Consider the following 27593-nt stretch of genomic DNA (forward strand, 5'->3'; position numbering starts at 1 on the left):
CAGATAAAGTGAGCAGAAGGCCGGCAGAGACAAAAGGAGACAGCAATTAAAGAGAAGTGCCGCCCATGTAAAAACGCCAATAGGGTCGAAGCCCTTTTAAAGGGACTGTCAGGAAGAGAGGGCTCTTTAAGAGAAGTCGTAAGAGATAAGGCTTTTAGCAAGCTGTGTTAATGTGTGTTCTGTTAGAGCAAAGCAAGACTGGACAATGTGCATATCAGCAGGTTATGAAATGTACAATGTGCATGCATTCATTAATCAATTATGCAATGGCTGGGTATTCTTTTTTATATGGTTTCAATTCGATTCAGTCCAATATCATGTTATCAATATTTTATTAATAATGTTAGCTTTGCAGACATCTTTGCACACAACAGACTACGTTTACGAGGATAATCGTGGCATTTTGACATAATTTCATGTAAATATGTCACATTTTCTTTGCTTAAATATTTAATTTGGCCTAAAACATGCAAACTTTCATGACAATGTTGCACTGGCCCGTGCAAGCAAGTGACAGTTCTGTCAACTGGCCCGAGCATCGTTCACACTTGCCATCGGGCACTCCTTACGAGCTCTGCCTGAAATAAAGCATGCACATTACGAATTGATATAGGGAAGCCCCGAATCACTATTGTTTTGTTCAATTGAAAATCGATACCCAGCCCTACTTGGTGTTGTTTTTCACGAAACACAAAAGATAAAGGATGCTTGTTTTCCAACAATAAAAGTAAATAGGGACTTGAAGTGCCAAGCATCAATAAGGTCACAAATTTGGTCCTAACTCATTTCCATACATTTACATACAGCACACAAGTCAAGCTAGATATGAAGAGTTTAGTTGCAAAACGAGATAAATCCATTTTGTTTTACATTTTTGTCAAAACATGTTTATTATTATGTTATCATGTTATTATTTTGTTTTATGGTGCTACTTAACTGTATTTTTTAAGTTATGAAGGATAAAATTAAAACAAACCAACTGCAGTTGAATTGAAATTAATTGGAATGCACAACCAAAAAACGAGATTTCTGAACAATAAAAAAAACGGTGGTTATCTCGTTTTGCAATGAAACTCTTCATATATAAGATTTGAGACCCATAACAGAGGATAATATTTAAATGATGCCAAGCATGGCTTCAAATGACTCATATGAACTACTTCTGAAATATTTTCATGACAAAAACTTGGGTCCATTCAAGTCCAAAACCACAAAGAGACCATCATGCATCGTTGCATACCAAACACACAAACCAACTTAGGACGAAACCTAAATGTGCAACCTTAACCCAAAACAGCAGGCAGAACCTGTGCCTGTAAAAAGGTAGAGTAATTTCCAAATGTTGGACTAGGGGCCAGTTGACACCCTACCAGGCCGTTTCCGAACCACCGTTGCCATGGAGACCAGCCACTTAATGACTGATAACGGCAAGCGACCAAGAAACAAGCAAAGATTGAGACTGTGAGAGAATGAGAGAGAGAGATATTACGTGGAAGAAAGACAGCAATTTAGTATCGGAGGACAGCGTGAAGCCCGATTATGTCGTCAGTGTAAATGATCATTAATTTCCCTCTGCCCAACCAGTGAAGATTAATGCCCCGTTCTTCCCGCTATCACAACGGAGAGGGATCGTACCATTTAGAAATACCCCCATTTCATCTACGACCAACATCCAGCGCCATACAGAAAAATAAACAGCGGCATGAATTTGAACGCTTGGAAGGAGGGATTGTAAATGATAGTGCCTGGTAATATTAATACGCTAAGCGTTATCTGTATTTCCTCACCGACTGCGTCTTTATATTCACTGTCAAAATGAATTAAAAGCCACTTAGAGGACGCAGGCACGAACCATTAAAACAAACTCATCTGCTAGAGTTTGACTGAAAATACAAGCAATGCATATTTCACTGAGCTGCTATCACAGAAACTCCTAGACGTTCGCGGAGGGCATCATAACCCCCGGGTTCTTCTCAAATGCACCGCCGTTTCTGCCTGAGGGACGTTTTTAGAGACTGCCATTTGAAGATATTCACTCAGCTTCAAATGTGTAATCTAAAATGGCTTACCTGTGCCAGGAGTGCTTTTATGAGCGCTTTGATTCCTATCATGCCTTGTGAGAGCAGTCGGAGGGTATTTTTGTGTGATTTTATGGCGTATTATGCCAAAAAGCTGCACTATTCTATTACGCCCGGGAAATGGCATCTGAAATCAGTCGCAGTCGTGAGAAATTGATAGTATATGATAATCCCATGCATCATGGTAGCTTTGTTAACCGAAACAGGGTCGGGGCGTAAATACTAATAATCACCATAAAATTGCTTTAAGACTACTGCGGTCTATTTCAGGTGCTTAAATGTTAGCTAGCAGTATGTGTTATTATTTTAGGCAAATCTTTGCCAATCCTTACTATTGTACCATTACAAAAACAATACAGCAGGCAAACGGGCAATGAATTGTGGGTAGTTTTGCTCAGTCAGTGTGACTCCATATGCATCTAGCCAAGCCTGGCTGGTTCTCTCAAAATTCTTTTTTGTCGTTTCTCAACTCCAAGCCTATAATTTAGTATATAAAATCCAAATAGGCGGCTTTTAAATTCTTCAAATACAAAAAGCAGGGCTGGTATAAAGGGTGTGTGAAAACACAGGGTCATTAACTACAGAGCAGCAGACATTCACATGCTGTATCTCTATAAAGAAAAAAAGTGGTATGACGTTTTTGTCTTTTATGTATGTTATTTTAATAAATAAATCATAAAAGAATTGCCTTACGGGAATTATATTCATGTGGACATTGAAAGTCCTTTGAGGGATTATTTGGCATTATTAGACACCAAAGTAGTACTTTTAATATTATTCTTCAGTTAACCCTTTAACTGTAACAGGTGGGGTCCTTTTTTGTGTGTGGAGGTAAAAAGGTGATGTGCACATTCAATAAATATCTCAGGCATTTTTTGGTCTACAAGCAAAATCTTGGTCTCTTTTTAAAGAAGAGACTTTAAAGTTTTCCACTGAAGTGTTTGGAGTTGTGAATATTAAATTAAAATAGTTAAAGCAAATTAAATTCATAAAAAATGCAATTAAGTATGTATTTTATATTTAAAAACATAAAGAAAATGTTTTACTCCCAAAATATAAAAAAAAATTAGCCGATGACCTCTTTTTCAAGGGCGCACAATGCGAAGCTCATCACACATGTATGTAGCCCGTCATGTGTGTGGCTCATCATGTCAAAATATGTGTTTGGTGCGTCATGTAAACTTAACTGCATCACGCGTCATGTCAAAATATGAGCCTGCTGCAGACACTTTGAAGTGGTTTATGATAAAAGACACGCTCACGTTTACCGAACACTCATTTTTAATCTCATGTGTAATTTAGTCCCTCTAGAAAAGCGTGATTATGCGATCGCTTGATTCAATGCATAATCAGCCAAAGTCTGCATATTGCGAGGGACGCATTTTTTTCAAATACAACGCACTTTCGCCACATAAATTGCAGATTTCTGTGCGCAAAATATGCGGGGCTTGAATGATTTCATAATCCCCGCATTTTCATGGCAAAAAGTCACATATATCTTAGCAGAAAGTTGAAAAATGTAGCATTTACTTCACACAAGTGCAGCCATGTCCTCTGTTGCTATGGGAACGTTATGAAGTGACGTAATTACGCGACATAAACATCATTAAAAATCTGCAAACCCCAACCGCAATTTTTGCAAGTTCCCGCAATTTCATCGCATAAAATTGCATGAATATCTCGCATATTCCATCTCATTTTTTAGGAAAACGTGCCGCAAGATCAAGGATTTTTGCACGCAACAATCACAAAAAAACTCTTTTTATCATAAACCCTTTCAAAGCATGTGCAGCAGGCATGTATTTTGACAAAACACACATGATGCACATTGTTCACATGACGCAACAAACAGATATTTTGACATGACGAGCAACACACGACACGCCGAACACATTTTTTGAATTTATTTGCGCCACTCAGAAGAGAAGTTACCGACCACCACTGGCAACAAGTCTCAACTAGTTCTGATCCAAATTTCAAGTTAAAATCACAAAAAATTTGGTTTCTGTCACACTTTAGTGGTTTTACCAACAACAGCCACAAGGTGTCAACAGTTTGCTCCATAATCTTGCCACATATTAAAAAATGACTGTTACTGCATTATTATTAATGCAAAAAAGTTTTTTTAATATAAAAATACATTCATAGAGCTTTCAAATGATATATAGGTTATTAAGATTTCTGAAGATTTATACATTTATTTTGAAAGATATTACAATTATGAATATATAAGAAGTCATATGTATTTCAACGTGGTTAGTCACATTTAACAAAATGACCGTCACTATACAACTTCTACCATATAAATTCTTACACATTCTTACAGATTTCCAACAATATATAGTTTGTCAAGATTATTTCAGGTTTATAGGATATTTATTAATAAATATGTAACAACGCCTTGGGCCCACCTGTGGCCCGTGAAATTTTAGAAATTACTCTATGTTATTCTTTTTGCAAAATGGTGAAATTAAATAAATCTTTTCAAACTTTCCAATGATATATTGTTTGTTAAAATTAGTGTAGGTTTAGACTAAGAAAACATTGTTTAAAATATGTAATTATCACAGAAAATAATTTAGCATCAGTTTGTCACAAAACGAGAGTCAAATTTATTTACTGCTGTATTTATACTGAACCTCTATGCCACAGGTATTTCACAAAGCCGAAACATTAATTTAAAGTAACAGTCTGGGATTAGGGATCCACCAGACACTATTTAGTGTGTCTGATCCTTTTAGAGTCTTAGAAAGTTTCTGCTTTAACATATTCTACTAAAGCACTAAACTTAGCCATCGCAAATAAGCATGCCAATGCAAAAGATACTTAAAAGATCTCACGTGTAAGACAAATGCCTTTTCTCTCCTCTATTTTCCTCTTTGTCACATTAAAAGCGAACAAAGACATTGAAAAGCCGCCTATTGAAAATCATGTTCATTCCTTTGTGTCTTTTATATCCATCACCATGATAATTGCAGGAGGACAAAGAACGGCGAATAGCACGGCAGCATGTGAACAAAATTAAAGAACCTCCTGGACAAAACCGTGTGGCTTTCATCACAGCTGTGAGACTGAACATGTGGAGGGAAGTGAAAAACAGCAAAGATGAGGAGGGGGGAAAGTTGGAGCTTTTAATGCTCTTAGCTGGAAACGGCAGGTGGATATAAAACTAAAGACATATGAAATGGTCTCATTTAGTACTTGTGAGAATGCAGAAATTACAACCTATATATGAATATTATAAGATATATTATAAGGTATTCACCTATATAAGCATTCATGCTAGCGTATTGTATATTATACTAATGCCTTATTCTGATTGGTTGAGAAAAGTTCTACAGGCGTCCATTATTTTTCAAAAATTGCACAACTAACCTATTAAATGTCTTAAAAATAACCACCAGAGCAATTTCTGTCGTAAACATGGTATAAGCGATAAAAATCTATAACTATACAATTTTATTTAATATTAACTTATTCCCCGCCAGTCATTTTTTTAAGTTGCCCACCAGCATTTTTTCACAAAATGCCTTCCAGAAAAAAAATTCTCTGAAAAAATGTATTAAGATACAAATATATCAAATGAAAAAACAGAGCCTCTGCTTTTAAACGAACAATAAACAAACAAACAAAATGGGAAAAAAAACATTTCATCCTATGTATATTTTTTAAAACTCTTAAATATGGGTATTTTTCTTAAAAAAAAAAAACTATTTAACAGAAAGCTGAAATAATTGCATTTTTGTAAAGGAATTTTGTTAGAGATCAGATTCAGAACGATTATCAAAACATACACGGAGTGTAAAATTAGTAAATAATTTTTTTGCTTCAGTTCTTTATTTTCAATTTTCAAATGTTTGTATGTTGAAAACACCTAACACACAATTTTTTTCCAGTTGACTATCATCCCATTGCTATTTTATGCATCAAGCATCTATGTAGGCAGCTCATTACGTTTAAAAGACAACGTTAAGGTTGAGAAAAGTGCAATACTAACCAATATATCAACATGTATTAGTTTTATCTTCATCACCATCATTAGCATACGGTTTTGTGACCATTTTTAGCATCCTGATGTGTTCGCTAATATCGTATTTATCATTATCAACATCCCAACCATCATTATAATCAGCCTAATGGAAACTCTCACAATTATTTATCACACACGCTCGGTTCAATTCATTATCTCTGAAGCAGGAATATAAAACACGGCACACTTTAATTCACACAAAGGTCTGATAGCTTTCAGACCCTTACTGGTTAGAGCTGTTGATGACGCACGTGTTGACATCTACATACTAATCACGAGTGTAGTACGGGAGTGGTGTAGTATGGGATAAACATCTGTGCTGTTTACCTAAGAGTTATAGGTTTAAAAAAAACACTGTAAACTGACATTAAATTATTGCATTTATTGGCTAGATTTAAAAAAAACCCTGTGTTAGTTACCATGTGCATACAACATGCATTGGTCATGTACTATTAGAGAGGCCGGTTTTGACTTTACCGTGGTGTCAATAGCAATTTTATTAACAGATTTCACAGTGTCCATTCAACACTGTCTTTGAGATACAGATGAAATTTGAAATAAGTGAAATGAAAAAGTGAAATGAGTTTCCCAGTCTCTCCAACAACAATTACAATTCACCTGAATATTTTTTTTAAACCTGAGGCATGGTGCTGACTACATACCTGGTCGTGAACAGATCTTGGACCCGTCTCAGACATTATCGTGCACTCGTTTGAAGTTTTATTTCCCAGAACGACGAGGCACGCATTGGGTCATTTCAATATGAATGCGGGTGTGAAGGGAGACGATGGAGAGCAAGGCAAAACGGGAAACATGGTTTCACGCAGGGTTCCACCATACAGGGTTAATACAGGCTGCCTTTGAAGTCTCAGCTGTGTGTGAAATGAGCTGTTACTGGCGGCCATTGGCGTGCATGCATACACACACACACACACACACACACACACACACACACACACACACACACACACAGCTATCTTCATGTACTCTCCAACTTGATTTCTTATATACAGATGTACATGAACACACACCCCTTTATTGTCTTCACATGACACACACTCCGGTGAATCAGACAAAGAGATGCTTGGGAAATTTTTCACCTGAAAATTTGGAAAATATATTTTGCATAACTACCATTAAGGTCCATTGCATTCTGACATTATGTCTTGGACATCTAGTAGACGATTTGCACAGTACAGTTATGAATTTTTTTTAGGGAAATGTGTTCAATGTGTCCTAAAAAATATAATGATTAGAGATGCACCGAAATTCTGGTGCCCAAACACACAAGAAACAGACGAAAATATAAACCAAATTTACAGCGGGAAAAATAAGTATGTGACACATCAGCACTTTTATCAGTAAGGGGATTTCTAAATGGGCTATTGACACAAAATTTCCACCAGATGTAGCCATTAAGCCAAATATTGAATTCATACAAAGAAATCAGAACATTTATGTATACAAGTTGGGTCATAATAAATAGGGGTTCATTAAATGAATGAAACAAAAAGTCTAATATTTAAACAATTACACAAACCTTTTAACAAACATTTTTTAATTTACAAGTAAATTCACAGTTTTTGGTATTTTCATTTCGGTGCATCACTAATAATGATGCAAAAAAAGTACGCAAAATATTATTTCTTATACTTCTTTTGATTTGAGGTCAAAATATGACCCTAACATTTCTTGACAGATTCACCGACCCAAATCATACAATAAACACACACCCCTCACACACACTTGCTATTTCACTCACAAATGTGTTTCAGGGAAAAGCTCATCAAAATCCACACAAAGGCACACACACACATGCATATATAAACACACATACACACCATAACTGCAGTGACTGCGGGTGCAATAAAAGCAGATGAAACGTGCTCATATACATGCAGACAGAAAAGCAGGGCATAGTAAATGCTCGGGGAGAAGCGGCGAACGCAAATGACCTTTATTTCAATTTCTCTCGCATTCATTTATGCTTCTGCACTCATATGTCAGTTCAGTTTGTTTAAGCAATTGTTTGAATCTAGCGCGTCTGCGAGTTTGTGCGAGTGTTCGCTAGTAATGGATGTCCCTGCCTCTGTCTGATTATGCTTGTATAAGCTGACATACATGTGCTGAATTCTTTAATGCAATCATTTTTATTGAAGAAAAGTCTTCAGAAAGTGTTCATGTGAAAGCGTGTGCACTGTGCATGTATGATAAAGAGAGAGGGAGAAAGATGGAGAGAGAAAGAGAGATGTTGCAATTGTAATGCCAAAGCACAAATCCCATCAAACAACAGAACCCTGGGAGAAGAGCCAGAGGCGGAGATCAGAACGAAAGCCAGCTATAAGAGTGTGTGTGTGTTAAAGAGAGAGAGAGACAGAGAGAGAGAGAGACTATGAAGAGTCTAAACCCATCTCCTGGAGAAACAAGAGGAGACAGTGTGAATAAACATTTATGAGCAAGACAGGAATTGAGAAAGAAGTGTGGGCTGGTGCTTCACAAGGAGGGCTGGATGAGTTTTCGGCTTTAGGAGTGTAACAATGGATGGAGAGGGCGTTCTGAGATTCCATGAGAAAAAGCAAACACAATAGCTGATCTGAATCCAGCCGAATGCATCCGTGCGCATATATCCCATCATGCATTGCAAGCGAACATGTCCTTTTATTCAGATCGGCATCTTATGGTTTAGGTGGACAAAAGGAAGTTAGATACTGAATAGGGGGATTGATGTAATATGAAAACCACAATTTTGAGGTTCTCAAACTGCAGAAATTACACAAAACATGCAATATAGATATTAATGTGCTTTTGTATAGTGGTAGAGCATTGCGTTAGCAGCGCAAAATGTCATGGGTTTGAATCATAGACTGTAAAAAAGATGGACGTAGTGTCTGTGACGTCACCCATTTCAAAAAATGTTTGAAGCCAATAGTAGGGGGTTGCTGAAACCAGGCCCACCTAGCCCGACTCTAATGACACCAGTGGCAGTTTACCCGTCACTCATGTGGCCACGCCCTTAATTACGCAACTTTAAGCCTTAATATAATTTAAACGGATCAGTTACCAAAAAATTGTGGCCAAAAAGCTCTTCACAAACCTATGGATGACATTACGAACACAACGTCCATATTTTTTACAGTCTATGGTTTGAACCCAGGAAAAGAATGTAAACCTAGTATTGCACTGTAAGTTTGCTTTGAATCAAAGCATTTGCAAAATGCATGAACATAAATGTCAAATGTAGATAGTATGCAAAATAATTGGTGCTGTATACTAAAGCAAGCATCGCTATTACATCACTTACAGTAAGTTAAAGTGCGTAGGGTTACGGTTATCCATTAACTATCTTCTATGATCAGTTACTCTTGAGGTCAAAACATAGTTGAGCCTCTTTATAGTATGTAAAACTTGACCGCATCCTTGCAAAGTATTGCAATGCCTTCGAAACGAGTCTTAAGTCAGGGGGCTGGTAAAAGCGTTTCGAATACAGAGAATGAAATCTTTCATACACACACAGTAGCCAGTGTCTTTTGATGTTATTGTAAAGGGAAAGAGGGGGGAGAACATATTAAAAAACACAAGGCAAATGAATAAAACCTTGATCTTTGCTCGGCTACTACATTAAAACCAGAAAGCTCAAATCTTTTCCACTTCAAAACAATATATGACGGACTATACAGTATATGGTCTAGTTACCTAGACGAGGAAGTCTCTCACAAACACACAGGAAAAGATAAGTAAAGTAGGCAAACAACTTTTTAAGGAGATATCAGTGCTTGCAAGGCAACAAAAGAATAAAGTATACAGGTTTAGACAGGTTTAGGTTTAAATCTTTGACAACAAAATGTTGCATCAGAGCCTCCCCCTCTTCACCTAAGGCTGAAATGATCAAATGAATTATCAACGTTAAAAGAAAAGTTTAAGGGGAATGTTAAAACAGAAGAAGAGAACTGTTATGTTCGGGAATATAAATAGAGCGGTGCCTGTGTGAGCGCTGTAACACCACCAACGCTTCAGTCTGTCAGCGAGACAGAAACACTGAAGGGACAATAATCGGATTTTCAGACAATACACCATATTGTCTCCACTTAAGCAACAGCAGAGAACCATCACCCGTCTCCGCTCGGGCCAAAACCCATTTATGAAACATTTCAGTAAAATACATTGTTTGGTAAAGCCCACAAATTATAGTGCTGATAAAATGTTAGCAGTATTATTTCATGACTCAATCTGTGTAACTTTAAAAACTTTAAGAGCGCTATCATACACCCTGCACAATGCGGCACAATGCGCGACGCAAGTGTCTTTTGCTATGTTCAACCTGGCGCAATTATCATTTTCACATGAAGCGCCACGTTGTTTAAATAGCAAGTGCATTTGCACCCAATTTTGCGCCCATGGGCGTTCAGGTCTAAAAACGAGGTGTGTTCAGGCACATTGTTGGCGAGTTGCTATTTTGAGGCAACTAAAATATACTACGCCATTGACCAACAAAAACCTGGTCTAAAGTCTAAAGTCAATGCCGCAATATTGTTTTTGTTATTTAATGAGTGCGTTATTAATATGCGCCTATAAACGGGACGACAACGCGAGTTTGCTTATCACGCACATGGATGCGCAGCACAAAAAAAGCTTTTAAATATGAAAAATTAAATGTAAAGGATTATTATTGAGTCTCTTGGACATAAATGAGGACCGATTATGAGACGTTAGAAGGTGTAAAGAGCTGCTTCACCTGTAGCCTGGCAAGTAAATAAATGCTTTGCTTTAAAGAAATGCATCTATTTTAAAATGTTTTTAAATGCTACCCCACGGATTTATTGTATATGATGACTATGTACCTGTGGATATGATGTGATCAGAAACATTTTTAAGTAAAGCTTTTAAAAAATCCACGGTTCTGCCCGAGTGCTGAAACAGCTCTCCGCACGTTTGTAAATTCTTTATCTCTTGTTTGTATTTTTAGAGTACAAACCTTTTCTTGCTAATTATTTTATAAGATTACAATGATTATGTAGGATATCAATACATTTACAGCAAATAAAAGCCTGCTATTTTTGCTTCCATGACTCAACAAAACGGCTTTTAAAGGTTTTAATCCCAAAAATAATAATTTCAATACAAATAAAAACAGCACAATTTTTTAACAAAGGTCTTCTTCATCCGCTTAGTTTTTCAGTTTCCAAATTTTGCTTTCTAAATAGAATTAGGCATGGTGCCAGGCGCAACTTGGTTTTAAAGGGGATGAGAGCTAAGACATTGTTATTGTCATTGGTTTATTGCATATTACGCCCAAAACACTACCATTACTCATTACGAAAATAAGAACAACCCTTTTAAGCCGTGCGCTTGGCGCATAAACTATTTTTCCCGTCGTTAAATTAGCAAAAGTGGGTTCGGACACGCCCGTTTAGACCGTGCGTCGTGCGCTTTAGACCATCCGCTTAGATCGTTAAAATGGGGCCCTAAAGGTTTTCTAGCATTTCTGTGAGTAGGGCCTTATTCTATGACACAAATTGCTCTGCATTCAATCTTATTGCTTTCTAGAAGATACAACTGAGATTAACAATCTTGCTTATGAGTTGTTCCCATAAAAAAAGGAAACTGGAGTAAATGGGATTCATGTTTTGTGTTCCAAAAGGGCAAAATGTAATTTGTGTTTGCATTGACACAAATGACAGAATGTATATTTTTATTTCTGTAAGGCAAGCCTGAATGCACACACACAATACATAACAGATCAAGTGACAATCCTCACGTACTGGACATATATGACAGGCTTTACACATGCACATACACTGATGGGGTGAATGAACCTGGTTGACTCATAGCTTTGCTTTAGGGTAACTTCAATGAAGGATGGAGAAAAATGCCACAAGCAAGTTTGAGATCGTATGTGATTTTATTTTCCCTGTGGCTTGAATTTAGAAAAGAAAGCTAGGAATACAATGACATCTTCAACAGGCGGGGCAGATTCTGCAGCGTATCACTATGTTTTCAATTGAGTTATAGTAATTACTGTGTTTGTAGTATTTACTACTGTAAATTAGTAGCTTGTAGCTTCAAATCAGCTTTCCCAAAACACTGATAAGTTTATTTCTCATAGTTTTTTAACAACACTGCTAAAGATTGTACTTTATATTTTTCATAGTTCGTGATGTGCACATCGTCACAGCCCTAACAGTGACAGGGAGAACTAACATAGGGGCGCACCACAAATTTTAACTAAGGTTTGCATATGGTGGTGTGTTCTCAAGGACAGCTTTCTCAAAATCATATCTCATTAAAAGAGGAAATATCCTTATATACCGTCCTGTGTACAGTATAGCAACACATTACACTGCAACCCATGTGTCGTGATATGTATCGTATCGCAAGATTCTTCCTGATACACAGCCCTATTTACAATCGCCATCCATTTTATTGTATGAAAAAAATAAACAGCCCAAGGACATTCTGCTGTGTGTTTCACAGTTGAATGGTTCGAGTAGAATATAACAAAATGTCCTTTTGAGCAAACTCTTCAAACTGACTTCAGCACTTTAAAAACTTTAATTAAAGCAGCGCAGCACTCAGCAGATACACCTGCAGCCATTGATGAAGCGTCCGGCATTTAGGCGCTCGTCCTCCACACGGGTTTGTGCGATACATGGGTGTGTTTGAACAATTCATGTATAAAAGATGTCTTCAAAGTGCTGCTGTCAGCTACAGCTTGAAGCCATGATTATACAGAGCTCTGGACTGCGTACAAACCACCTACATACACACCTGCACAGAGAAGCATCAGAAATCATGCCAGATCTGAGGAGAATTTCACTCTTTTATAGATCAAGGTATCAACTTTGTCACTTTTGAAACAAGATGTAACATGACTGAGCTTTAACTCAAGAGAAACATCATTTTTAGCCCAAATTTTCCCATTCCAAAAGAAAATGGCGTCCAAGACATTGATTGGTTCTAATGATTGGCTCAGACGTTTACAGACCAAATCTTACACCTCCCGATCTACTCGCAAGCAAATCGGGGCCGCCACAATCGAATCAAACATGTTTGATATTTAGGAATTTTAAAATCGAGAAGATTTCATCAGTGCTTTCACAATAGCCAATGAGAGACAGAAGTAAATGACTGGCTTTTTGAAACAGCGACCAAGAAAACACATCAATGTATTAGGGATGCACCGATAGAATTTTTTGGGGCCGATACCGATACTGATTTAAACAGACAACTTGTGGCCGATACCGATATTAAACACTTGTATACTATACAGTTGGTCTATTAGCTAGTTTATTTCTGCATCAAATTATTTTTACTGAACATAGGTGGTTTTAGCTATTCAGCATTTATTTTATTAACAACATTAACTGATTTTTTACATATTATGGATTTCTTTATGCAGTTAATTAATAAACAATCGGTATCGGCCTTTCTCGTGCTATTGCCGATATGCCGATGGTTTCAAATTCATCAAAAATCGGCCGATTAATATCGCCGGCCGATACATCGGTGCATCACTACAATGTATCAATCAGTGAAACGTACCACAAATGTTCCATGTCAAAACAATAGCTGAGGAAAAATCACTCTCATTTTAAGCACACCAAGTGAATGTAGAAGGCATAAGAAAATGTTAATACAAACAAAAACATTCAAAATAATAATAAATGTGATAAAAAATCTCTATTCTTTACATCCCCTTTTCACTTGAGGTCACGTGAAGCGCTAGCTCTGGCACGATAATCGAAATAATATTTTGTAGTGTGTAATGCCCCATGATTTTCAAATCTTGTACTGTGATCATGTTTAAGATTTGAGGGGGAAAGAATCTGTTAAGATTCTCCTTATGTGTGTGCTGCAACCAGGCTCAAATAAAAGTGTGATGTTATATAATGAAATAAAACAGATGTTGCTGTCCACCTTCGGCCTCAAACTATGTTTATATTCGCCGTGTCCGCACGGGCGCGTTGGTGGGCGCGGAAAAAATGAAGTCAACGCAGACTGGGCGGTCGTGCGTGTTGGGTACGCGAGACCCCATTTCGCGTGGAGGTGTGCACAGGCAATTTTTGAAACTGTGCGCGTGGCTCCGCATCCGAAAATGACTGAACTCGAGGCCTGTGACGTATCTCTTTGATCAATCCATGCAAAACAATCCATATAGTATTTATCTGACACTCTGTATGGACATTTTGCAGTTTAATACACAAATTCTTTTACATATAATTCAGAATTTTGGCTTATATTTGTATTGAATGACCCACTAGAAGAGGAATAAAATACAAACCTTAAGATGTCTGTACTGCTTGTTAAGTAAAAACGTTAATGAAATATTTAAGAGAGTGTTGTTTTATTCATGTTCTCATATTTATATATCAAGTTCTAACGTTAGAAGCACCAGGATTGTTCCAGCAGACGACTGCTTCTATAGTCGTCTTTGTGTTTGTTTTTGGCTTCATTGCTTGGGTCACCCCCTGGCGGTTCAAAGAATACTGCAACAGCGAGTGCGTCAACTATAAAAACTTTGTCGGTTTGTTGAGACACGCACGCAATCGGTGGAGGCTCGCATTGCGGACCAAAGCCCGACTATAAACATAGCTTTAGTGTCTACGATGCTTACGTACATGCTCATAATGCTGTTTACATATACACAGCTCACTGGGTTTCAGAACATACATGACATGAGTTGTTGTTCTGCAGTTCTAGCTCAGACCCATCAATTTGAATTATTCAAGAAAGCAGGCAGAGGTCAGATGTCATGGAGGTCAGCGTCTACAGTCATCAACCACAGTTCACATTACTCCAATATCATTGGTGAACGTTATCTTATTACGTAATCCAACACAGTAGCAGCTGGCCGTCAGTCATGAAGGCAGATTCATATAATTTTCTGCAGCTCAACTGGTAGAGCATTGCATTGTGTTTCGAACCTTAAACCACATTGCATTACACCAAATACACAAAATAATGTTCTTTTTGCAACGTCATATGACTCCTTTAAAGCGACAGTGCACCCAAAAATGAAAATTTGCCCATCGTTAACTTCAATGTTGTTTCAAACCCGCAAGCTTAAGTCCAATTTATAGTCGTGCATAAGGTCTACGCCGTATAGGTTATCCGTAGCTCTGCGTAGCCTGACGTGCACCTCGCCAAATTTTTAACAGCGCGTCAGTTATACGCGGACCGCATACGCTGTGATTGGTCCACTAGAACCCCTCCCGTCAGGTAACAAAAACCTGTGTCATAGGTATTTCTGTTGGCGACAGTGAAAACAAAGACGGACCAAGTTGAAGAGTGATTTAACTCAAACTGCAACATTAGTCACTGTTTATTTACTTCCACCACTGCCGGTCATCTCAAAACATACACAACAAGTTGCTTTTTCTTCTTCGCTTGTGTGTAAAACTTGCCAAGCTGCTTCTTCATTGACGGTCGCGCTGATACTGTGGTAACATGCGTGGATACTGCCTACCATCGATGCAAAAGTATAAATGAAAACTGATGCATAACCTACGCCATCGCAGCTATGTAGGACCTACGCACAACTATAACAAGCCCTTTACGACTATTTTGAGCAAAATAAATTCTCCTGTTAAGCAGAATGTCATTACCTGACAGCTTTAGTCACAATTTTATTACATTAAAAGAAAGATGCAATGAAAGCGAATGGGGACCGAGGCTGTCAATTCATAATGAAACGGGCTAAACCAAATCATGTCATTGAGTATTTGGACACCTGCACTTGCATGTGTGTGTGGTTCAATATTTGTCCTCAATCATACTTGAGGTAAACACACACAGCTGGCTCCTAAAAAGGAAAAATTAAATAAGGAAAGGAGATAAACTCAGCAGAAGCCTTGAAATATGCAGATGATTCGCTCAACACAAGTTGTCATAACCTTGAAGAGATGCCCAGAATCCCGGCAGAGAAAGAGCCACATGAGTGTGTGTGTTTGCTATTTATATCACAGCGGCTGAAGTAGTTTGTTAGAGAGTGTGTCTGTATGTGGGAGTAAAGCTGTATGACTGCTTATCTAACAGAACTGACTCAAGACAGACGGAGAGACTAGAATAGAAACAGCAAACGTCCGGTTTGTTTAGTTTCTCCCAAAATATTTCTAAAGGAAACATTACATTTAAGAATGGAAGAGATGATACATTTAAATGCAGGATTCGCACACCTTAGTTAACTTCAAATTCAAGAACAATTCAAGGACTTTCCAGGTCCAATACACTCAAATTCATTTCAAGTGAGAGAAAGGTTACATCGTGTTACCTTTTAAGATACATTGTTACAGTTCTCTTTCGAGGGAACTTGCGCTGCGTCACTGCGGTGACACTTTGGGGACACCTCCAATGGTGAGTGCGTCTGATGTGTATATCAAATTCATCCAATGGTGAGGTCTTAATGACAAAGACAGGGTGACGCGGGAACCAGAAAGTATATCGCTATCTGAAATATTGCCAAAGACGGCGTTATAGGGACGCAAGAGGTATGGCAAGAGAGACGCAGCGTCTCGTTCCCTTCTCAGGAAACAACAGTTACATACGTAACCCAAGACGTTTTCATGTGTCAAACACAACTATGCAAAAAAGCATTTTGATATGAATCAACATTCACATTAAGAAGATATACACATTTAAAGCAAACAGTTTAGCACGTGTGCTTAAAAAGTCTAGAATGTTATGATATTATCCTACTTTTCCCAGAAAACTTGGGGTCACAAACTTTTTCCTGTCGGCTGCCTAAACCCATAAATAATCTGTGAAATAAAAGATACAGTTTTCTTCACAATTGTTAATCTTATAAACATGCATTTCTATGGCAATCCATATACAGAATTTCACTTTTCAAACACATACTACATTTCCCAAATTCCCAACTATTATTACCGCCATGCTGCACATTCTCTTCATCTGCTTTGCACAGTTTAAAGACTAATAAAGTTATCACTATTTTCATTGGCCTTTCCAAAACACCAGTTTCTACAGATAACACCCAATATATACACATATGCACACTGAATGCAGCTGACTATATTTACTTTCAGCAAAATAACTTAAATTGGTAAAAAAATGCTTAGAATTCATTTGCAAAATCCTTTTTTGGGAGGAGTGGGAAAAGAATATGGGAATAAACTGGGCATGAAGACGAAAGAGAGAGAGAGAGACATGATAGAAAGCAATCTTGTTAGTGGGCTGCCGTAGCCTAGGGAAGATTTCCATCAGGCACACATATAGGAAGAGGCATCCATTTAGAAAATGGCTTTTTCTGCACATGCTGGGTCATTTAGTACTCCCTGTGACGACTCCTGTTTGGGCCGGAGATAAATGCTCGTTCGCACACTTGCTGAGCACACACACACCCGCATCCTCGCACCGACCACAGACTCAGCAACCTACAGCTACCAAGGGTGCAAAAACGCACTTGCATGCATTCAAAGAGTCCTAAACCGATATGGACGAATAAATTAAAATAGATTTTGCTTTGCAAACAACTGGCAACGTTTACCCATACTATCAGTTATTCTGGTCTGAATGCAAGCAGAATACATTTAACACCAATAAACAAAAACTGCACAGCGTATAGAGATTAACACACATTCAGAAATAGCCAAAGATTTATGATTAACTTGGCTTGGATGGTAAACTATATATATATATATAAATTTACTATTTAGGGATGCATAATGATTAATCGCAATTAATCTATAGCAGAATAAAAGTTTTTGTATCATATGTGTGTGAACTGTGTATAATAACTTTGTATAGATAAATGCACACACATGCATGTATATGTTTAAGAAATGTTTACATGTGTATATACATTTGTATATTTATGTATAATATTATATATAAATATATTTTTTCTTAACATTATACATGCATGTGGGCATATTTATATATGCATAATTATTATACACAGTTTACACACATATATGATGTAAACAAAAACTTTTATTCTGCTATAGATTAATCGTGATTAATCATTATGCATCCCTAATTTATAGGTATGTGTTTAGGTAAAATGATCATTTGCGTTTCATTCTGCCAACTATCCACAACAATTCTGCCAAGTTCATAATACAAATAATGCATTTATTTGCCTTTATTTATTAAAAATAAAAATGGGGGAAAAAATGCTCCAAATAACAAAAATGATCAAGTGAAAAACAAGTTCAAATTCATTTCTCAATAACAAAATGCTAATGTTTTAACATGTATTTTAGGAAAATTTCAGAAATATGTATTTTATGGAATAACCCTGATTTTTATCACATCTTTAATGTGTCTTTGTATGCACTCAGGGCCGCCTTAACCTAATGTGAGGCCCTGGGGCTGAGAGGTTTTGTAGGCCCCCCATACCCTCAATTTATAGTCTCATTTTTTTTTAAGTGTATATCTAGGTAATCTACATCACAAAATGCATTAGTTTCTTTCAAGACATACAACAGTGAGTTTTCTCTCTTTGACCCAGAAAACACCATAATATCATTATTAACGTATCACTGAGCCTACTTGAGCATAAACACAAGACACTTTATTTAACAACCACACACAGCAACTTGTGGTGATAATAAAACCAAAATGTGTGAAAGTATATGTTTATAAGCTTTATGTTTATATAGTTCTCTTGGAATATACAAATTTGCAGAAAATTCATTGCCACTCACTAACCAAATGCTCAGCACAGTTTTAAAAATAAAATAAGTTAAAGTTAGTTTTAAAGTGAAAATGCATTAACAATAACAAAAGATAAGTCTTTATAGACAAAATCTTGTTTTTTAAACAGTTATTTATTTTGTAGGATATTGAAGATATAGTATGCATTGTATTTAGTATTTATGTATACATAAGCATAAAAAACGTACAAGCATGAATATGCACAAAACACACAGGGAACATACCTGTATATAAGATCTTTAGATAAGGAGATTTTAAATATGAATGGTGCTATCAGGGGATGATCATTTGAGACGGTTGTGTCGCTCTTTACTTTCTAATACTTGCACCTTTACTGTTGCGTCTCTTTGTCGTTTTTCTAATCTAAACCAACAGATGTGTGTACTGTGAGCTAACGTAGCGTCAAACTACATCGCTCCAGCTGCGCACGCATCACTAAACGCGAGTAAACTTAAACCTTATAACAACTAACAGCATTATGTGCGGGAACTCTTTTCTTTATTTGGCGGCACAGTTTCGTTGCGCACGTTTGGAGAGACTTCTGCATGCCAGAGACTCTCCGCTGCACAACCACAGAGAGAGCGAGCAAGCGCGCGAAAGAGAGAGTGAGCGAGGGTGCACGCGCGCGAAAGAGAGAGAGACCTGCACGTCACTGGTGCTTATTATGAAATTTCAGAAATTAATCTTTCATTTGTTGGTGGATTATTTCCTGTTACTCTGTCACACTCAGTCTAACATGCAGGAATGCCAAGCTGACAACGTGCACTTAAATACATTATGCGGAATAGAAAAATCTGACTGTTAACTTACGTCTGACATTTTATCTCACGGTAAGTTACCACGGACCAATCAGCAGACATTTAACGTGAAATTTGAGTGATTGACAGAAAACCTGACAAGTTACAAAACAGAATGACATTTTCATCTCATCATGAACGCGAACATGGGAGGCCCTTGAACTTCGGAGGCCCCTGGGCTTCAGCCCAGGTAAGCCCGTGCATTAAGGCGGCCTTGTATGCACTCAGTCTTTTACATTGCTGTTGGGTGACTTTATGTCGCTCATGAGGTTTGCTTTTGTTGAAATTCAACAGACACTAGACAGAAATGGTCACAATACTTGTAAAAATGATGAATAAAGTCAAAACTGGAGTGGTCTCCTAATTTTCTCTGCGGCTGTATAAATTAAATTAATATACAGACAGTGCTGTACAAATGATTGAGTTTTTAATATTCAAACTGTAAATTAAACAAATGTCTGTGACATTGGCCTTGTTAACTTGCACATAAAATCATGTTTCTTTGCTTGTATGGAAGTGTACAAAATGTTTTCTGGAAAATTCTCAAATAATGCCGGAATGATGTGAATGCATGAAATAAAATGGACATAAAAATACTACGAAAATCATTAAAGTTGTTACAGAATGCAAATTATTAAATTTATTATCATCCTAATAAAATTATGTGGTCTCTGACTTTTGCTTTCTTTAGAAATTAACAAATTATTTCATTAATTCACAATTGTCACCTTGGAGAGGAATGTAATATACATTTCAAACCTTGCATTTTCAGACCAGTGTTGCCAACTCGGCAGCTTTGTTGCTAGATTTAGCGACTTTTCAGACCCCTTTAGCGACCTTTTTTACAAAAAGCGCCTAAAGCGACTTTTTGGATAAGCCGTAGCTTGAGATCTGCATGCATTTCGTGTGGCCTAGACTGCCCTGCGAATGCGAGGTCTTGCTTTTTTGTTTGCTCCTCATTTGATTTGAAACTAGACTGTTTGAACAAATAAACAGTTTCACAGTTTTTTAGCCAGATGGACTTTTAACAGTTCAGTACCAGTAGGATTGCTGGTTAACACATACTTTAAAAAGCAGTTTTAATGGGTCACTATTTCATACTTGTTTCGTTGTCTGACAACAGAAGCAGAGAATGTACAAATGAGAAAACCTTTTAAAGCATTCAGTGGTATTAAAATGCAATTTGTGACGGTTCAGAGAGTAAGAGAAACGTGAAACATATTTAAAGTGCCAGAATGCAAATACGACGTTATGACGTTGCTGGTGTGCTATACGTAATGACGTAATCTAGCAACATTTAGGGACTTTCCAAGCTAGCATTAGCTACTTTGCATTGAAAATAGTTGGTAACACTCTTCCATCCATTACGAAATTATAGTTTATCACTGAAGACGGAAAACACAGCTATTAATGTAATTATCTCATGCGCCCATTGTTGCACCAAAACAGATGTAAACAGTGTCTTTTATAAGATCTATGCTGGCTCAAACATAGTAATCGTCAACATCACCTGAAAATATTTTCAATATAAACTTACAGCTTTCATCTGTTGACCTCCAGTGACCAACTGCAAAACCTTCTCCAGTTCCTTCTCTATCCGTCCAGCCCAGTGAATCATTCTGTAAGAGACAATATACAAGAATTTAACATACAGAACTGTATCAATCATCATCATAATAGCTCAAACCACACATTGTCTGCTTCAAAAAAATGCACACAATTAGAAATTGTGCATAATTTTACGAAAAGCACAGAATAGCGGTACAATTTATGGATCTTTGCTGTTTGGGCTCCCATAGCTCATAACCCCTTACAATTGAGGTACTGACACAAATGTTATATGTAAGGAATAATTGACGACGGGCCATTGAATTATAAGAAAATAATGCACACCAAGGTGGTAATGCGGCACGAAGCGAAGCGCAGGTTTGCATTATTTTCAAATAATTCAAAGGACCGGAGTCAATTATTCCGCTTATACCACGGTTACCACAAACATTGCTCTGGTGCCTATTTTTAAGACATTTGAAAAATTAGGTGTGCGGTTTACAGAAAAATAATCAACACCCATAGAACATTTCTCAGCCAATCAGAATGCAGCATTCAACAGACCCGTGGTATAACAGGACATAGTGTACTGCACATCATAACATTTGTGTCAGTACCTCAATTGTATTCTTTTACATAATGCTAGGGGTAAATTCCTACTCGAAAGTATGTACTGTACCACTGCTAGAGCAAAATGCACTTGTGATAAGCCCGGAATACACTGCAAGATTTTTGCACTTCTATAAGATTATCACACTGTGCAACATGGATCGTTTAAACTTGGGTACGACAAGGATGTAGACTGTATCATGATGACACGATGCTTCGACGGCTGCGTAACACGTTAGCGTAACATCTCCAGTATGCGCTAGTGGTAAACAAATACCAGTACACAGGTCGTAGCAGCAAACACACTGTGCGTTGATCATGCTGAATTTCTGACACTATCGTAGACTGTCTTTGGATGCAAGACCGGGAAAACGGCCATCTTTGAAACTCTCTTACTGTACAACATAGCCACGATCACAAAAATCGTGACGATTTTTTGTCTGGGCCAGCCAAAAATCGTGCAGTGTATCCCGGGCTAAACTTAGTGAAAATATGTAACACTTCAATTTATAACACTTAAAAATGTGCGCTTTTCGATTTTTCCCTTAAATTGAGAAAATTTCAGTTGAATTTTTTTTTCTAGTTGTTAACAATTGTATTCATTCAAATTGAGGAGTTAACTGTAAAGAAATGTATAAACTAGTGTTCTCGCAAAGTTTACAAAATAAAGTTTTAGTCAATACAGTCTCCCTCTTTCAGGAAAACACCATCATACTGATGATTCATCTTGTCTACAGGGGCAGGGTTTCCCGCAGCACTTGGCAGTTCGGGCGGTTCGCCTAAGTTGCGCAACCCTACCGCCTTAACTAGGTCGTCCAAAAAAAAAAAAAACGCTGCACCAAAGGCCGTCATGTGCATCTCGGAGATTAGCGCGGAAGCGCTTCACACAGCGAGCGGGCATGCGTGCCACATGACCGAAATGAGAGAAAACGTGGTTCAACACTGTCTGGAGGATAACTAGCCAGTTGATAAAACATCTTTTTATCATGATGCGTATGCCCCGTCCCTTTGATTGTCATGCCCCGGACCCGCCCACCGGCCCAACTCTACCACCTTAACAAACAAATTTTCTGTGGGAAACCCTGAGCAGTGTATACAAATTTTTGTCCAATAAAATGTTCTCTAGAATGACCCCCAGTTCAAAATCCATATTTAGGAATTTATGATTTAAGTTAAGTTTAGTATTAGGAAAAATTATGGGTAACATTTTATTTATATATTTAATTCAAAATTCATAGCAAGTTTTTTAAAGAATAAAAGCATACAGTAGGATTACATACCATGCATTTTAATATTTTTATTAATAATAATAATAATAAATAGGGGTGCACCGAAAATGCTTGCGTCTGCAAAGATTAAGCATGTGTAAACTTTAGAGAGAGTCGCGCAAATGTGTTTCATACTGTAATCCATTAACATACATTTGGCGAATAAAGCAATGAAACACAACGAAACGTTTTTATGTGGAGCGACTGTTGCGCTGTTTGAGATTCACCCTCCTTCTCTGTGTGTGCGTGCGCCTTTAAGTGCCCTTAATAGTGCACATATGAGAGACGCGTTTAAAAAAAAACAAGCAAACATAAAATCTCTCTGTTATTGACAGGGCACATATAAACAAAATGATCTCCACAGTATTCTTTTTCTAATAAAAACATTTGTTTATGTCTTAAGTGTATGTATAGATTACAGTCAGATTGTGTCATTAATGATAATCAAACAACCCATGACAAAGAGACAAATAGCTCAAAAAATAATAATATATTTAATTTATTGTGTTATGATTCATTTAATTTGATTTCTGTACCTAATGCTAATTTTAGACCTTATTAATGTACAACTTTGATCTTTTTATAAATGTTTGCAATTTCTTTATTGTTTATTAGATTTTTCCCACCCGCTTTTTGCTGATCGGAAAAATAATCTGATCTGTGCCTCAAAAACTGTTATGTGATCCGAACTATGAGTTTTTTGATCCGTCACACACCCCTAGTTAGTACACAGTGATAGCCATAAATGCAATTGTACTAATAATTGGCATAATAATTTCTTTCAGTGTTTCGGTTTTGGTTTTTCGGCCTTGGTTTGCTTTTTTCGGTTTTCGGTTTCGGAAGAATTTTCATTTCGGTGCATCCCTAATAATAAACTTGGAATAACCTATAAGAACAACATTGTTTAACCAACGAGCAGACGAGCACTTCAATATGTCTGACAAGGAATATATCAACACATTATAGTCTGGCACAGCCCTGGCACATCACTTCATGCCCTTAAATAATTCAGGTAACCAAATCAATATCTACTAGAAGATATCAAAAGTCTCCAGGTTGAAACTCACAGAGCTTAGGAAACGTATGGGGAACGTTACAGGGGAATTTCGGTAGTGTCACACGATCCCTATAACAGTTTTATCTGCTATAGCCTAATGGTCAGAGATTTGCAACCACAGCCTGGGGGCAGAAATAACCCTTATCTGTGTTACACAGCTTCAGAAAAGCCCCAAAGAAACCCTGTGTGCTATTCTGACTGAGCATTCTTATCTACCAGATAAGAATGACTGAACCCAGCAATTTTATTAGCAAATAATATTTTTTTAAATAAAAGTGTCTATTCCCTCTAAAATCGAAATACTTCTCTTCATATGTTCATTTCTCTGTATGCTTTTAATAAATTTGTACACATCCCTCATCTTGTATGTTGTGCTTATGAGCGAAATATGAGCTTTTATCTCTGTGTGCACTGATGAACTGTGCACAATGACAAACACATTTCTTCCGCAAAGTAAACAGAGTCAATTTTGCTTTCACGTTGACTTGACGGATTCTCGCTCTTTCCAAACTCTGCACATCCTCTCCGTCTGGCTCTAGCAGTGGGATGCCGGGCTGTTGGCAGGTACGAGTGGATGTTTAAGAGGCCGAATGATAAAGAAAGCTTCGTTCTGACAGAAGTGCCTCCATAAGCAGCAACAACACTTGCTAAGTGAGCCAAGCCCCCGAATAAAGCCATCAAACGTCTGGAGATCAGACATATATGGCTCCAAAAGCTCTAACGCAACAAGATTTAGCAGGAGCTGTAAGGTGATGACTTCTTCAATACAAGACACTACTTACACACAAACATACACAGTGGCTACATTTACACGGAGATTCACAACAGGTGTGACTCTCAAATCATCAACAGGGCAGAAGAGATTTATATCTGTGTATACGTGTATTGATTGAAGTCAATCCCATATCTAACTCCTGCGTTATGCCTATGACCCGTGACAGTAATTGCTTTTTCAAGAATTGCATAGCTTATTATCTTTTAACTTTTTAACATATGACTGGATGTAGTGGACAAATTACAGGACAAATAACCATATTTTACTTCTTTTTGGAAGTAGCCAATTAACAGACAGACTGAATACACACATATTCACACTAAAAGCTTTATGGCCTTTTAGCACTTGCATCTGAAAGTACGCCGAGCTGGTTAAAAAGAAATTTCTACTAAGACCACAGTAATGGCACATTCAGACAAAGTCGTAAGACGCGAACACAAACTGTCAAATACTATCACAGAGATTTACTCTCTTTATTACAGCTTTTTTACTCCGCAATTCCCAAAACTAACGCCGTGGGTAACAACATAACCCTCTCCTGTCTGTCTTCTCTATCAGCGAAGAGACACAGTCATTTGTCATTGGATGAGAGCACAGGAATAGAAATGTCAATGTGAAATGTCAGTTTCATCTGAATGACAAGGATAGAAAGATTAGTAAAAGATTGAGTCAAGACGGCTAAGATGGAAACACATTACGCTAAAGCACAACTCCATACATACATCCACAAATAACATCTAATGCACCGTAATACAGCACACAAGGAACTTATTGAAACAGTTCCAACCTATGTGTTAATAATAAATAGACAGAATTAACCAACAGTACACAAAGAACAGGTTTATAAAATGTTTATGGGGCGGTTTTCCAGACAGTGATTAGACTATAGTCCTAGACTACAATAAATGTCCAAACTGAAAACAACTTGCATTGACATATGAAGAGTTTCGTTGCAAAACGAGATAAATCCATTTTTTTACATTTTTGTCAAAACATGTTTATTATTATCGTGTTATTATTTTGTTTTATGGTGCTACTTAGCTGTATCTTTTAAGTTATGAAGGTTTAAATCAAAACAAACCAACTGCAGTTGAATTGAAATTAATTGGAATGCACAACCAAAAACGAGATTTCTGAACAATTAAAAAACGGTGGTTATCTCGTTTTGCAACGAAACTCTTCATAGCTTAAAATACATCAGTGCCCTTTGTTTTGCCTCAAAATGCACACAAATCATGTTTTACAGGGTTCCCACACCTTAGTTAACTTCAAATTCAAGGACCTTTCAGGGACTTTCCAGGTCCAATACCCTCAAAATCAAGGACTAAATGTGGGGACACATTTCAAGTGAGAGCAAGGTTACATCGTGTTATCTTTTAAGATACATTGTTACAGTTCCCTTTTGAGGAAACTCGCGCTGCATCACACTTTGGGGACGCCTCCAGGTGCGTCTGAATGAGTATATCAAATTCAACCAATGGTGAGGCTTAACTACAAAGACAGGGTGACGAGGGAGCCAGGAAGTATATCGCTATCTGAAATATTGCCAAAGACGACGTTACAGGGACGCAGAAAGTATGGCAAGGGAGACGAAGCGTATCGTAACAACAGTTACATACGTAACCCGATACGTTTTCATGTGTCAAACACAACTATGTAAAAAAAATTTTGGTATGAATCAACATTCGCATACAGAAGATATAAGCATTTAAAGCGAACAGTTTAGCACGTGTGCTTAAAGTATAGAATTTCTATGATATTATCCTACACTACACAGGAAATAATGTTTTTTTCCCCAGAAAACTTCTTGCATAAAATAGATTCAAGCACTTTCAATGACCTGTATCTTTGTATGTATATTTTCAAAAACTTCCCAGGGCCTTGAATTATTTCCACCAGATTCACAAACTTTCAAGGATTTCAAGGACCCATGGGAACCCTGTTTTTTTTTTATTAAGGCATGTTTGTTAAAACTTGTTTTATTGCATAATTAAACTAAGGCCTAGTCCTGGTTTAAGCTAATCTCTGTCCGGGAAACCACCCCTATATGTTTAAGTCAAAACTCAAGTGACTTTTTGTGTGCGTATTTTATTTCTGTCTTTGCCAATTTTTGTCCTTTAGTCAAAAATCATGAGTTAGCTTCGTCTCAGCTTGCAGAGTATAAACAATTATGCCTTAGCAAACGCAAAGCAAAAAACATCATTCAATTGACCACAAAACCTCATATTTACACAAATTTGACGCTGTGAGAATGAAAGGGACATGTTTTTATATTGACCAAATTAAATGTGTTAATGTATCTTTCGCGCTCAATGGCAGGCAGGGTGGACAGATAATTACTCGACTAGTTTAATCTGAGTGATTTCATAAGTTATTTACGCCTGCCGGCTGTGTACGAACGTTGCTTTGTTCCGCTATTTTGTATGAAAGTCTACGAGAAGTCTAGTTTGTTTTCCCCCAAAAAGGGCGGTGACGAAATTTACAGTCAAGTTCCCGGATGTGCCGGTAGTCCGTATCGAGCATGGCCCCGCCCCTTACCCAATCACGTGGTTTCAGCGCCCCCAGCATTTGAGAGCAGAGAATCCTGCCTGTTTTTCTAAGATTTTGAAAACTTATTTTATTTACTTGATGATTTTTTAATCATTCAAATTTGGCTGGATGGTTAATAACACATTTATTATCGGGCCTAAGAAACAAAGCTATCTCAAACCCTTTCATTATAAGCACTATGACCTCACAGAGTCCTAATGGAAATA

At 37.3% G+C, this 27593-nt stretch overlaps 1 protein-coding gene across 2 annotated transcripts in view; it reads right to left on the reverse strand.

The window, feature by feature from the left end:
• cacna2d2a (calcium channel, voltage-dependent, alpha 2/delta subunit 2a) overlaps positions 1-27593 on the reverse strand; it is a 256533-nt gene that overhangs the window by 219327 nt on the left and 9613 nt on the right. For both annotated transcript variants that reach the window (XM_055213696.2, XM_055213695.2), the window contains exon 2: positions 21118-21199. In XM_055213696.2, the coding sequence (XP_055069671.2) occupies positions 21118-21199 (82 nt within the window). The remainder of the gene's footprint in view (positions 1-21117; positions 21200-27593) is intronic.

Source organism: Misgurnus anguillicaudatus, chromosome 8 (genome assembly GCF_027580225.2).
Source record: "Misgurnus anguillicaudatus chromosome 8, ASM2758022v2, whole genome shotgun sequence".
NCBI lineage: Eukaryota > Metazoa > Chordata > Actinopteri > Cypriniformes > Cobitidae > Misgurnus > Misgurnus anguillicaudatus.